This window comes from Ursus arctos, chromosome X (assembly GCF_023065955.2).
Source record: "Ursus arctos isolate Adak ecotype North America chromosome X, UrsArc2.0, whole genome shotgun sequence".
In the NCBI taxonomy this organism is placed as follows: domain Eukaryota; kingdom Metazoa; phylum Chordata; class Mammalia; order Carnivora; family Ursidae; genus Ursus; species Ursus arctos.
In genome coordinates this window covers 10,899,832-10,913,909 of record NC_079873.1, presented here as the reverse complement: position 1 = coordinate 10,913,909, position 14,078 = coordinate 10,899,832, and the positions used below count along the sequence as shown (strand labels likewise).

The 14,078-nt window shown below is 37.3% G+C and overlaps 2 protein-coding genes across 3 annotated transcripts in view; one reads left to right on the top strand and one right to left on the bottom strand.

Annotated features, from left to right (window-relative positions):
* GLRA2 (glycine receptor alpha 2) overlaps window positions 1-14,078 on the bottom strand; it is a 174,540-nt gene that overhangs the window by 116,992 nt on the left and 43,470 nt on the right. The window contains exons 3-4 of one of the 2 annotated variants that reach the window (XM_026478106.1): window positions 12,152-12,219; window positions 3,740-3,963 (exon numbers count right to left, since the gene is read on the bottom strand). In XM_026478106.1, the coding sequence (XP_026333891.1) occupies window positions 3,740-3,963; window positions 12,152-12,219 (292 nt within the window). Of the gene's footprint in view, window positions 1-3,739; window positions 3,964-11,988; window positions 12,057-12,151; window positions 12,220-14,078 lie in introns of both variants that reach the window. The other variant, XM_026478107.1, reaches the window with a different exon arrangement.
* The window catches only part of FANCB (FA complementation group B), a 275,840-nt gene that overhangs the window by 248,899 nt on the left and 12,863 nt on the right, over window positions 1-14,078 (top strand). The window lies entirely within an intron of this gene.

Here is a 14,078-nt window from a genome sequence, read left to right as displayed (position 1 = left end):
AGGAAGAAAACAAGTATTAGCAAAGACATTGTGGACAAGTGAGACAAGCTGGTCCTCTCCAAAAATACCTTCTTTTTTCTTTCATATTGCACACCATATGCCATGGTGCTCTGACTTTTACTGCAATCCATTATATTCAATTCAGCAAATATTGTTTGAGCAGTAATATGCACAATACTCAAGGCTCACCTCACTATTCCACTATGGATTCAGGCCTTTTTAAGTAACATGAATTTAGAATTTGACTGTCTCTGAAGGGAATGTACAAAGTGAGATGTGTGTCCTTGTTTATACTTTGGTCAGGGATGATCAATACTTAATGGAGTGGGTCAAGAAAAAAATTAAAAAGAAAACAAAGAGTAAGATCAAATGTATTAAGGAAGTGAATGTCAAAGAAGAAATCAGAAGAGAAGTGGACAAAAATAAATTTGACACTTTTTCATCAGCAAAGACTGTGTCCTGCCATACTGGATAGAAATTTTCTAACAGTGAGCTAATACCTTTGGCTCCTATTTAAAAGATTTGTTTGAATTTTACTAAAGTACCCCAGGTGTTTAGATCTGCAGGACACTTGTGGAGTTCTGGTCTACTGTCCCCTCTTTTCTAAACTGCTGCCTTTTAGGAAACTTCTTGGAAAGTGTGATCTTGCTTGTTATGAAATCAATGGACTGCATAGTTCTCTGTGTGTTGTATTTGGCCATCAAAGCCTTAGGCTTTGGTTTCCATGTGGAGTTAATTTTACTGCTGCTCTTACAAAGCTAAGAAAGCATGGAATTTTTCGTGGATGAAATGCTATCCACTTGTTTTAGGTTTCAGAAAATGCAAGTATAAAACATCACCACAGAACATTATTTTTTTTAAGGTAGACCAGTGTTCAAGTAGTTATTTAAATATGTAAGGTAGAGGCAATTCATGAATTTATCTTTGGTCCTTCTGTTGTATCCCTTCCTTGTACCTTTCTTAACCCTCTTCATCCTGATTTCTCATCTCAGGCATCCAACTTGCTCATTCTCACTATTCTTCCTAGGCATCAAATGTACTATCAGTATGAAATTTTCATATCCGCTCTTTAACAGCTTCGTATTAATTTACATCAATGGATTCCCTCTTCTAGGGGTATTTGCATTGTAAACCTGAGTAGAGGGGAGATCCTTCCTAATGCAACATCAGCAGGAATCTTTCCAGCCCCTTTAAGACATCAGAAACTGTCATCTGCTTGGCCTTAAACTTGAGTCGGACCTGCAGCTGGGCATATATTAGCGCTAATTACTCCTTGTCTTCTAGTTAAATTGAGTCCAGTGACTCAAATAAACAGACATGTAGGTGCCAGCCCCCAAATTCTAACAATATTTGAGTCATGCATGCATTTGCAAACTTAGAGCCACTTTTCTTTTCCTTGTTCCTCATTTATTCCTATTACTTAATTTATCTTATGTCTGCCTGCCTTGTTAGACTGGAGCCCTTCCAGGGCAGGGACGGTATCTTACTCAGCTCTGGATCTCTAGGCCCAGCACAGTATCTGGCTCATTGAAAATGCTTCCAGGCAAATAATTAGATTCCTGTAGTTCAAATCTGCCAAGAGCTGTGTTTCTCTAAAATGACATGCCTAGTTCTCCTACACCAGGGATCTTTCCTCTGATTTCATAGAACACCCACAATGAAGGAAAAATCTAAACCAGCCTGCGACAGGACAAACTCTACCCAATCCAAAACAATTATCAGGGTGTTTCAGAGCTTATAGTATGCTATACTGGGAACAAGAGATAGAAGAATTGCCTCTGGATCTAGGTCTGGGGAACATTATGTTCTTCATGGTTCTAGAATGGAAAGGCCTTCATTGACCAGAAGGGAAAAAACTTGGTTTTATTTCAGCAGTGCATGATGCCAGGTATTTACTAGAGCAAATGCCACCCAAGGCCCAGGGGGTTAGCCGGAGCAGCAGGTACCCTGTGCTGCTTTTTATAACTCTCCTCCCTAGCACCACGGTCCACATATGTCCCATTTCATCAGGTCACATCAACTTAGGTTGTGCCCAATACTGCATCTTACACCAAACACATCACCATGTGAAATATTCTGTGTTTCCTTAAAATTTTTACAAAAATAAAAATAAAAGTAAAGTTCCTTAAAAATCAAGTGGAGGAAGTTTCCTGGTTTTTGTGTAAGCAGTGACTTTGCCAATTTTTACAAATGAGCAGCCTCTTTCATTCCATAAGACATTCGGTCTGTCAGCCATCAGCAAACTGTGAAATTACTAGGTTAAGAATGGAATACACGGTACAGACCTATATTGTATAGAGAGTTGTGAAATGAGGTTTTGATGGTCGTGACTCTACAAACTTTTGAAAATTATTTGCAAGGATACAAGCTGTCCATTTTCTTTTGTAATAAGATTGGAGATAAAGGGGGAATTCTACCAAGGATCTTTAAAATGTGAATATTTGTTTAATGTTATTAAATATCTCTCATATACAGTACATCATCTTGTACCTTTGGGAGGAGTTACAGAAGGTGTGAAATCCAAATGTCTTGGCTTTAAAGAGCTTACTATTTAGAAAGAACGTTAACTTTAAAACACAGACAGCCATCATTTCATTTATTGAATGCATATGCTGTCAGGTACTATGACAAGTATTTTCATATACGCTGTATCAGAGATTGGCAATTATGGCCAAAGGGCCAAATCTCGTCCACTCTCTGTTTTTGTAAATTACATTTTCTTGAAGCACAGAACACTCAATTGTTTGAGTATTGTCTCTGGCTGCTTTTGTGCTACAATAGTAGAATTGAGTAGTTGTGACAAGAGTTGAGACTGTCTGGCCTACACAGCTGACGTTCTCACTGTCTGGACCTTTACAGAAAATATTTGCTGACCTCTACTCTATATCATTCATTCTCACAAGCATACTTAGAGATGAATATAGTGTTTCCCATTTTACAGTTAGGTAACTGAGGGTTATAGGTTATGCAACTTAGTGGCAAAGTTTGCATTTGATTCTAGATGGTGTGATTCCAAAGATCCATATTCTTATGCTAAATTCATATTCAGAAATAGCCAAAATACGAGGTAGGAAGAAACAAGAGCCTTATAGAGTCACAGAGGAACTGGAGTTCAGAAAAGAAAGATATGATTTTGAGATTGGGGTGATAAAAATTCTGGAGAAGATCATATTTGAATGTAAAAGCAAAAATGGATCTCAAGATTTGTCATTCCCAAGCTCAAGCCTAGGAAAAGTTAAGAGATCAAGTTGGTTACATGTTTAGTTAGAAGCATATCTGAGATTAGAACCAGTTTTTCACTTGCCCAGCCCAAAGTATACTGTCGATGACCATGCTGAGCCATTGAATGTTTTTGTATGTGTGGTTACATGTTATAGAATGGCAAAATTATTTGAAATGGAGAATTTGTACATTATGCTCAATGATTAATTGAACTAAAAGCCTGCACTTCTTTTATTGAAGCAATCAAAACTACACGTATGCAGGTATTTACATGATATCCACCCACCATCTTACCAAATATATATATATATATATTTCTTTCCAAATATACTTTTGTTGTGGAGAATCACGTTTCCAAGACCATGGGAACCTGTGGCATTCTCACCAATTTTAAGATTCAAATGATAACCAAGAGACCACAAAAGTCAAATATTTATATACGTCTTACCGTCCGGAATCAGGCAGCCCCAGGCCAGGAGAAAAATGAAGTAAACAGGTGCAGCCAACAGAAGCTTACCTGATACTGTAGAGTACTTTGCCATTTTTTGAAATTCGAAGCAATTTGTTGTCGGTGGTGACATCATGGAAGTTGGCACCCTTCTCATTGGCAAAGAATAAATCTGGTTTCCAAATGGAGTCCAGCATGGATGGGTCCAAGTCCAGGGAATCATCAGGGTACTCGCTGTATGCCAGCCTTGAATCATTCCACTGTTGCCTCAGAAAAATGTTCACTCGGTAGTCCTATAGAAAGCCCATGCATAAGAGTTACTTATCACTCAGTCTGGCATAAAAGGTCTATCCACATTTCCCCTCACTCTTCTCCCTGGTTTGGTAAAGTATTGGTGTCTGTACAAACCAGGCTGTGTATATCTTGGTCAAAATAAACTGCTCAGTTCTATTAAGAGTAGGAACAGAGGGGAGAAAGAAAGAAGGCTCAACCAAAACAGAATGCTAATGGAACAGGTTGAGTTGGTTGAATTTTTTTTTTATGTTTAAATTTAAATCATTCATTCTGGGAGGAAATACTACTAACTCAAGCTGAATTTTCCATAGAAAAAGGTAACCATGAGTACAGAAGTCAGTCTGTGATGACAGATTGTCAAAATTGATTCATTTTCCAAATCAGAAATGACATGATCTCTATTCTCATTTTGCTCAGTTGCTCTGGGCACAAGGAAACCCACTCTGTAATTCTGGTAGTGGAAATCTTATTATAAAACTCTGACATGATGGGGCAATATTTTTTAAATTCATCTACATAAATATTAAGATGCTTCATGTTGACAAGATAATTCCCTCACACTACTTACTTTTAAAATTCTTAAATATTTTATCATTTCTCTGAATGGGTTGTATCTATAGTAGTTGACTTGATACTTCATCAATACAGAGATCTTTTTCATGTTTTCCTAATCTGAGCACCTGACAAAGTGTTCCTCCCTGTAGGAGACTCAGGTACACCCTGTCATTCCCATTTGATCTGGGAATTTACTTCTTTGCCAGCGAATCAGCCTGGGGCAGTGACTTCTCTTCTGGAAATTTCTACTCAAAGGTCTCTGGGTCCATGGAAATTGTTGCTTTTCTTGGTAGAGTGGACCCTGAAAGAGGTTTTAACAGTATTCCCTAGTCAAGCGGGGCTATAGTTCGGAGCTAATAGTTGTTCACTCCTGACACTTATGGTCATTTAGGGTGATACATACTCATACCTTCTTACTCTCTTTCCTTTTCCTTTTTCACCATTTGCCCATTTCCTTTTTTACCATTTGCTCCATCCCCACATCTCTGGCACCTGGATTTTGGTCACTGTTTATTTTACTCTAATGGTGACCAACTTGTTCTGGTTTGCCTGAGAACCTCCCATTTTTAGCTCCCAAAGTCACACATTTAGGGGACCCACTCAGTTCTAGGCAAAACTGGGATGGTTGGTTACTCTACCAGGTACAGTGGAGGATACCTCAGGATGGTCAGTTTTGGTTCATTCCCTCAGGGCCAAAAGAAAAAATATAAGTTATAAAGATTAGGGTATATAGAAAAGAGCTTCATTCCAGTTCCTTCTACCTATTACTAAACTATCCAAATTCCTATGACATTTTTGTCAAACACAGCCATCCTAATTTATCAGGCTGATAGAGTATTTTGAAGGTGGCAGTTCTTGGAAGTAGTGCCCAATGTAGGCTTAAAGAATGCTAGTAATCAAGTAGTTACTAACTTCTGAAAATCAGTCATCAAAACCCAGCTCATTTGGAAAGGCTGAAATATTAAAAGAAATAACCTTAAGATTCTCCATTGTATAACATAAGAACTTTCTGACTTGGAAAATTTTATCAGCTGACTTTTATTTGGGATTTTACCAGGCACACATGGCAAATTTTCAAATCTGAAAGGGCACTGTTGTGGGCCCAGTCAGGCTTCCATCCCATCCTGTTTGCTCACTGACTCCTCCAGTGAGTGAATCAAGGGAATAGCAGAACCTCAAAGTTGTTCCCATCATATAGTTTTGGAATTGTTCAAAGGGACCAGAGGATTGTAACTGGAAAGAGATTACCAGTTCAGTGTTTCATTGGCAACAGGAGTTACTGGAAGATTTGGAATTGTGTGTGAACAAAGAGCAAGGATATGTGATATGTAGAAAATAAAAAAAAAAGGGGTTATTGAAAATAGAATAATCCAACTTACATATAAGTATGAACTAAATACATCAACTGTGAGCTTTCCTTAAGGTTTTCTGATGGGAAAAAAATGCAGCTTCTCCAGTGTTTGGCATCCACCCCTGTTATATATCCCTTGGAGTAAGAGCCAATTTTCCTTAACAAAATGTTGTGGGTTTTTTTGGGGGGGGGTAGGGGGTCTATGAGCTTGTTTCAGTAGGAAGTAGAAGAGAAGAGAATCTCAGAGAATCTCATCCCTTAGACAATTCTGGAGGTAGAGAAACTTTAAGTATGAGAAGTAATGACAGCTAGAAATAATAGAGGTGAATGGGTTAAATATCTTAGGCCATTGGAAAGCCAACGAGGCCCCCGACCCTGCCCAGGAAGCAATTGTAGGATGGGAAAGTCCAGAGAAGCCAGATAGACAGTACTGGGCAGTGAAATCACCAAGAGAACATCACTGCAATCCTCCCTTGAGCCTGAGAATGATTTGAAGCTGTATATTGAGAGACTCTAGAAAATATTACATGATCACATACAATATGAAAACGTTGACCTTTAAAAAAATCTCAATATAAATTTTCATAGCTAACGTACATCTTTTTAAAAAGTCTTTCCCATGAGTATTCTTCTCCAGTGTTTCCTGGTTTTCTACTTTGAATTTTATATATAGAAAATAATAAAATAGATTCTCCCAATAATAGAACTTTAAAAAGAATAATGAATCTATGATATTGCAATAGAACCATTAAGTTAATTTAAAATAAACAAATCCTATTTGTAAGCAGAGGTAAGTAGAAATCTTAGAGGAAAAAATACAGTTTATGCCACAATGACAGGAATTATATGAAATACAACTTTTATTAGATCTTTTGGAAGTATTTGTTCTTTATATAAATGTATAGGAATTAAAATTTTCCGTACTTTTGTTTATAATGATATACACTATTCTAAAATAAATAGCAACCCTTAAAACCTTTTAGAAAAGGACCCCCAAGGAACTAGAGACCTAGACATCCAAAGAAAAGATTTTCTGGGGCTGGACCTCTGTAATTCTCTCAATTCACTATGATTTTCAGTGTAGGGTAAAAATTTGACACATGTGATTTCTCTGTCCATCATCTCTGTTTATTTAGAGATAAGTTTATTTCCTCATGATATTCCAAACCACAAGAGATAGTTATATTCTTCTGTAGTTTGTCTTTGTCTTTGTGTTTACTTCTAGGTTTAATAAAATATTAAGGGCGGAGTAAATATTGAGAGACATACTTAAATGCAGACTGAATTTTCTTTTACACTGCCTTCTCTCTACAGAAACATATTCTACTTCAAATAAATGTCATATTTCCTCGTATTAAAATTTGTTTTCCTATGATTGACTCTCTGGGTATTAGATTAGGTCATGAAAACATTCAAATTAAAAAATATATACATATGTGCAAATATGTATGTATTTTTTCAAATGCTGTGTGTGAGTCATATAATCTTTATTATATTCTTAACACAGGTACTGCAAGTACCTATATTCCATACTATTATTTCACATCGAGTTTATTATTTCTAAAGTTTCACTTTTTCTATTACCTTCTAATGCTATGCCTGTGCCACAGATGGTTTCCTTAAATTGAATTATTTGGGTACTATTGTTTTTGGTCTAGCATTTATGCACAGAGATTGCCACTCTGTCTCATATATACTCGTATTAAACCTTACTGTTACTCTCTTATATTTTTATATGTATACATTTCTCAATCCAATTATGTTACAAAGTCATCAACCACAAGGATATGCTTTGTTGATTCCCCACAGTACTAATGTGGCCCTTTGGTTTTATTTATTTATTTATTTATTTATTTATTTATTTATTACAGTAGTAAATTTTTATTTTGATTTTTTTTATTTTGGGGGGCTCTACTATTTTATTTTTTTATTTTATAATAATTTCTTATTATGTTATGTTAGTCATCCTTTGGTTTTAACCTCTGGCTACACTGCAGTAAAATTTTCATCCTCAGTCTGTGCTAGCTTAGATATGGGAAGTTAGCCTTGAATTTGAGATCATGGGGGGGTGCAGTTGTATTATGATGAATTCAGGCTTTAACATTGCACTGTTAATTTAGAGACCAAGGTCACCTTCTATCTCAGTTTCACAAAATGCCAGGCTTGGGGTAGACTCTTGGTTCTTCCTTAAGAAGTCAGAAATAAGAAATGTAGCTACCTGTTCTTCCTGCTAAGTTAGTATCTCCTCATGAATTGCTGATACAGCTATAGAATGAAAGGGAGCCCACAGTGTTAGTTCAGCAGCTCCGGCACTGCAGGCATCCTCCTAAGGGGCTGTCTACCTCTTATCCACTTCCTCAGAAAGTGATTTCAGATCACAGATAAAAAGCCCTTCACCCTGCAGCAGTAACCAGCAGAGCATATGGAACTTATCTTTGGGGGACAAGTTTGGGGGAGCAGGAATCATATTGTGGAGATACTCTCTGAGGGAAGACATTTATGCATTTTGAGCTCTTTCTCCCCCACCTCAAATCTGTTAAACGAGGAGGGAGACAGGATCTGCTACTGTGGCATGGGGAGTGTTCCAGCACCCACAGGTCCAAGTCATATTCTATCCACCCACATCCTTTGAGACTATCTCTTCTTCATTTTCTGATGGCCCAGCCTTGGGGAGAGCTGCATGCAGATGGTATGCAAATACTCTTGACCTTTACTGACATTATAATATTCCCAAAGCATGTCTTTATATCAGGAAAGTGGGAGTTGCAATACACTCCCCAATCCTCTAAATTCACTTGCCATCAGCAGCTAAAGAAAAGGGGGAAAGAAAGAAAAAGAAATGGTAAACTGACAGTCTCAAGACAAAATATAACCTGTTTCATCACACATCCCTTACTAGTCTCCTAAGTCATTTGGAACCACAAAGAAAAAAATTGTTCTACTGAAATCTCTTAATACAGGGTCAACTAGCAATGACCATCAACAGATTCTCATGACTTTTTATGAAGAAAAGGTTGTATTTTAGGGGCGCTTGGGTGGCTCAGTCATTTAAGCATCTGACTCATGATCTCAACTCAGGTCTTGATCCCAGGGTCGTGAGTTCAAGACCCAGGTTGGGCTCCACGCTGGGCGTGGAAGCTACTTAAAAAAAAAAAAAGTGTGTATTTTGGAATAATGTATATCATCATAATTATTCATAAAAATTTTCCTTGGAATAACACAAATACGTTGTCTTCCAATGACATATCTTCAACACTAACAGATCAGAGGAGTGAGAGGCAGTATCGGGTCTGTAAGTGAGCCTATACTTTGTGGGCAAGTAGTACCAATAATAATTTAGTGAGATAACATCAAACATAAGAGGGGCAAACTCGATAACTCCAGAAGAAAGTCATCCTGAGTTCTTAAAATGGATAGTCATTGTCTCTTATTTAGAAACAAACAAATACCCAAACTGGATCCTTCAATAATGCTATCGGGGTTATAGAGTGAGAATAGGGCATGAGGGAAAAGGCGAAAAATCAACATGTTTAGAAACTCAAAATTCTGAGGCATTCTTGGAAAAACTCATTCCAGAAGACAGAGAGAAAGCAAAATTATTATTGCTCCCCAATAACACTGAGCCCTGTCCTCAGTGACCACATACATTACCGTGCAGAAAAACTCAGGGTCTGATGTTCTGACTTCAATTAAAGACAGTTCAGAGAAAAATCTCGTTCTGTTTCACTGTTTTGACCAATTTTCTTTCAGTCAAAATTTGTGAAAGTGTGGGTCAATTCATGGGTGGTGGAATCTCAAGGTTTGGGTAAGGTAAGCTTGGGCTGAGATGATATTCTGTGGTGCAGAGGGTGGATTCCCAGGCAGGGCCCCACGGGTCTGGCAAGATAGACTCTTTCAAGATGGAGCAACTCTCCTGTTCTTATGAGCATCCGATTAACATCTATTTAAATACTGATGTCTCAGGTCCAGGGTTGGCCATCTATGGCCTGCGGGCCAAGTTTGGCCACAGCCTGCTTTTTGGAGCATAGCCACACCCACTTGCTTACTATTGTTTATGGTTGCTTTCCTGTCCAAAGGGCGAAACTGAGTAGTGGTGACAGAGACTGTCAGGCCCTCAGAGTTTTAAGTACTTCCTGTCTTGGCCTTTTACAGAAAAAATGTTGGCCAGTCCCTACCCTACATAGCATGAGGATTTATTAAGCATGATAGAGTTTCAAAAAGTATTTTAGTTTCACACAAAAGCTTTAATTGAAGAAATGAAAAGATCCTTTTTGAAAGCCACATGAAGTTTGTCATTCCATCAAAAGCTAAGAAGTAAAAGAAGCACAATATGCATCACGCTTCTGACCATGCGTTGCAGTCTATCTCACATGGCAAGATGGGCAGGCTGTTCATTTTACACTTGAGCAATGATTTCAAGTTTTCTCATAGGAAAATGACAAAGGACACCTTAATAAGTGGCCAGGAAGCACCTAAGCAGCCCATTTATTAAACACCTTCAGTAGCTATTAAAGACAGGAAAACAAGGATATCCAAAGTTTCCGTTTTCATCTCCGTGAATGTTTAGCTTTTTCTTGCATTAATAAACATTGAAAGGTGCACATTTACATTTTTGATTGAGGGTAAATGCAATGAGGAGATTTAATCAAAGCAACTTAGGATTCTAATTAATGCAATCAGCATTAGGTCGTGCAAATATCGTCATTGAATGCCATCGTGTAAAGTTGGTGACAGTGATTTGGGCTGCTAGAAGATTTGCCCCTCTGTTCTCAGGAAAAAACCAAGAGGGGAGAGACAGAAACTGAATGCCAAGCCCAGAGCTGGATTAGTCTTTCTATGTTTACCTTTTCTTGTGAGTCATTTAATAACCCTATCAAAACTATCTTATTTGAGTAAAATTCATAATGCACTACATCCTGTCAGAGCACCAGAAGGCTCATTTCTGGACAACGCTGTGTCAGTAATATTAAAATGGGTAGTAGAGTTGCATTATGTCTAATTTTGCCAGTGAAAAGGAATGGTAAAAGCTGAATTACTTTTTCTAGCTCAAGGACACCAAAAAGTACAGTAATTTGTTAAACACAATCCTGGTAGCTTAAAAGAGAAAATTTATAAAGACAAGGAAACACTATTTTTTACTTCTCAATGGCATTATGTTCATTATTTCACTTGAGTGTTTCTAGGACATCAGCCACCATAGTACTTAGTCAAGTTCAACTATATTTTATTTTGACTTAATCCAATAATATGGCTGTATACTTTACATAGTCATGAAAATTAGAACCAGCCAATTGATTTAGGACTTAAAATAAATCATATGAGGACCAAGAAGAAATTTTACCCAAAAGTCAGTCTCCACACTATTGCCTAGCACTGTAAGACTATTGATCTAGTAGGCTATGTCACGGGCAACACCATCACCATGACATTTATAAGGAATATTGGTGGGTTTTATAGTATCTGAAATCTTTTTCATGTACATGAAACATGTTTGCACATACATTATGATGAGCTTATAATTAGTTTTATGTTTATTGAGTTTTTTTGTTGGGGGGTAGGGAGCCATGCATGTGATATAATTGCTATGGACTTGGGACTACTTTCTTTTGCCAACAAGATTGTGTGTGTGTGTGCATGTGTGTGTGTGTGTGTGTGTGTGTGTGTGTGTGTGTATTGTAAGGTCAGCCCCTTTGGCATATATCTTAAATGTAGCATATCTGAGGCTTGACTGTGTTAAAACTTCCATTATATGAAAATGACTGGCTATAAAATATATCTCCCAAACTTTGAAATTCATATTTCTGAAACATTAGAGATAGAAATATTTAAATATCCTTAATGTTACACTCTGCTTATTACTGATAATTCTACCTAAATCCAACCAAATAGCAAGTGTTTTCAAAATTTCTCTGGCATGATGGATAAAATATTATTGAATTTGAAGTAATAAACATTTGACTAGTGACTTTCTAAAGTGAAAGTGTATAAATAATCACTTTCTAAGGTAAGTGAACTTGGAAACTGGCATTCAGTAAGTGTCCCACAATATAAAACAGTGCGTCTTCAATCCCATATCCCATTCCTTCACACGATGGCTTCAATGCTCAGTCCCACTCACCATTGTAGTTTCTGCTATTGACCCAAAGCTGTTGATAAATATGTTGCAGGTAACATTTACAGGAGGCCCTGCAAGTTGAACAATAAATAGAAAATTTGACAGGTTGTGTTCATGGCATAATCAAGTCATGTTTTTCTCTTGCCAGTGGCATTGTAGCACTTACCATGGTGGTTTCTGTGACTGATCCAAAACTGTTGATAAAAATATTGCAAGTAACGTTTACTGGAGGACCTGCAGAATGCAATAAGAATATTGCAATAGACATTGAAGAAAAATACAGCTCCATCAACATCTGTGCAAATGACTAGAAATGTAAACTAAATTAAAATGATGGTGAGATTGCAAAAAAAAAAATCAAAAAACGAAAAGCAAAAATGTTTTACCCAGAGGTTCAGAGTGATAACATTCCCACTAGTATTTCAAATAATGACAGTTAAGCAATGATAACTTACCAGCAGAGTTTTGGATTTAGAAAATACAAGCTGGAGACTATTAAATTGAATTCACTGTCAGTAGCTGCTATCAAAATAGCCTTTTGGGTGGGTGGCTTTCTTCCACCTGAGGCTCATCAACATTGTAGACATCAACAGTGGGTGCCCCACGGTGATGAAACAGCCAGGGTCATGAGTTCAAATACAGCTGCGTTTTGAACTGCGGGTGAGTCAGAAATATCCACATCTTTTTGCATGACACCCTTTAAATCAGTGAGTCTAATTGATTCTCTTGATACCTTTGAATTTACCCCATTCATTCTTTATATCCTCTGACCCCCAGTGAAAAATGATGTACAGAAATACGAAACCAGAGAAAATGAGCTGATTTTAAGAAATAAACTCAGAAATGTCACTTAATGCCCAGATTGTAAAGCAAGGGTTATTCATTCTCAATGTGCTTTCAATAGAGAACCCACTTTTTTCTCCAGAGACCCGGGGCTAGTTCTCTTTTTCTCTTGCCCTTGGTCTCCCACCCAAGCACTAATCAGACCCTTTTCTGCTTTGTGTCTGTGATCAGATGACAACAGGTGTGTTCAGGGGGTATGGCCACAGACCCTTTGCCCTTCAATGATATGTATCATTGTCTAATGATTTCCAGTTTCATGCTGTTCTGGGGAATATATTTATTGCCCTCATGTAGTTACCCCCTAATGCGTTCTGGGATAAGAACACACTGCTATGAACCATCTATTCACTTGCTGCTTTCCCCAGTGGAAAATTGTTTCTCTTCACTTGACACTGTCTCAGCAACCTAGTGTAGTCTACACTCCAATTAGCTCTGTACCCGACAAGCCACTAGGATCTAAGTGAGGAGGAGTTTAGGTTGAGGTCTCCCCCTCAGGCTGGTAGTAAAACACAGCTGTGGTGGCACTTGGGCATCATGTTTTTTAAACTCTACAAGTTGTTGGGTTCTCCAACCCTTTCTTTTGAGGAAAGGAGACTGAGGCTGAATGGCTAATTTAAGTCTCCAGGGAAGAACTTTCAGTAAAAGAGGTGTGTTAAGCTTTTTTCTTTAACATAACTAACTTTTCTGTTTTTAAATGAAAGAGAGTTGTGTTTATTTTTTTAAATATTTGTAGGTATAGAATCACAGGCACCCTCCCATTACCAAAACATTTTTCAGCCTACGTCTTTGAGATATTCCAAGCCTTTTAGTTCATCCCTTCCCCTCTTATTTCAGCATCTGCCAAGATGACCTCTTCTCCAGAGTCACTTTCTACTCTGCTTGATTTGTTTTTCTCTTTTGGTTACTCAAATCAAAACAAAAATGAGTCTCTTTCTTGGCCATAAAATTCTATTCTATAACAAATATATTTTTCTGCTAATAAGAAATAAATTTAGACAAGGTAAAAGCAAGTCATGAGAAATTGTGTATGTTTGCTTTTTTTCTTCTCTTCACAATAAAGTATTTCATTTTAAATAGTGCAACTCAAGATGGAAAACTTTCATGAATTTTTATGTGCAAGATAAAAAAGTGAATGATGAGGGATAAAGAAACAGGAAAAAGAGAAATATCATCTTAACAAGAGGAATTTGAAAATTCAAATATAGATTGTCTTCTGCACATTATCCATTTGTCCAGCCTCCCCAATTGGC